The sequence below is a fragment of the Corvus brachyrhynchos genome, unplaced genomic scaffold (genome assembly GCF_000691975.1).
Source record: "Corvus brachyrhynchos isolate BGI_N302 unplaced genomic scaffold, ASM69197v1 scaffold3822, whole genome shotgun sequence".
Lineage (NCBI taxonomy): Eukaryota > Metazoa > Chordata > Aves > Passeriformes > Corvidae > Corvus > Corvus brachyrhynchos.
Genome location: NW_008236550.1, coordinates 2,544 through 2,748, shown reverse-complemented (window position 1 = coordinate 2,748; position 205 = coordinate 2,544). Strand labels below are relative to the sequence as shown.

At 66.8% G+C, this 205-nt stretch overlaps 1 protein-coding gene across 1 annotated transcript in view; it reads left to right on the top strand.

Annotated features, from left to right (window-relative positions):
• Nucleotides 1–3: 3 nt before the first annotated feature.
• LOC103624802 (HLA class II histocompatibility antigen, DR beta 4 chain-like) overlaps nucleotides 4–205 on the top strand; it is a gene marked incomplete at both ends in the record, with an annotated part of 2,739 nt that continues 2,537 nt past the window's right edge. Inside the window, one exon of the mRNA XM_017726391.1 lies at nucleotides 4–196. Within this exon, the coding sequence (XP_017581880.1) occupies nucleotides 4–196 (193 nt within the window). The remainder of the gene's footprint in view (nucleotides 197–205) is intronic.

Genomic DNA, 205 nt, shown 5'->3' with positions numbered 1-205 from the left:
GTGGGGTTCACCCCCTTTGGGGAGAGGAATGCCCGGCGCTTGAACAGCGACCCGGTGATCATGGAGCGAAGACGGGCTGAGGTGGACACGTACTGCCGGCACAACTACAAGGTGTTCACCCCGTTCAGCGTGGAGCGCCGAGGTGAGCGTGGGGCAGAGCGTGGGGCAGAGCGTGGGGCAGAGCGTGGGGCAGAGCGTGGGGCAG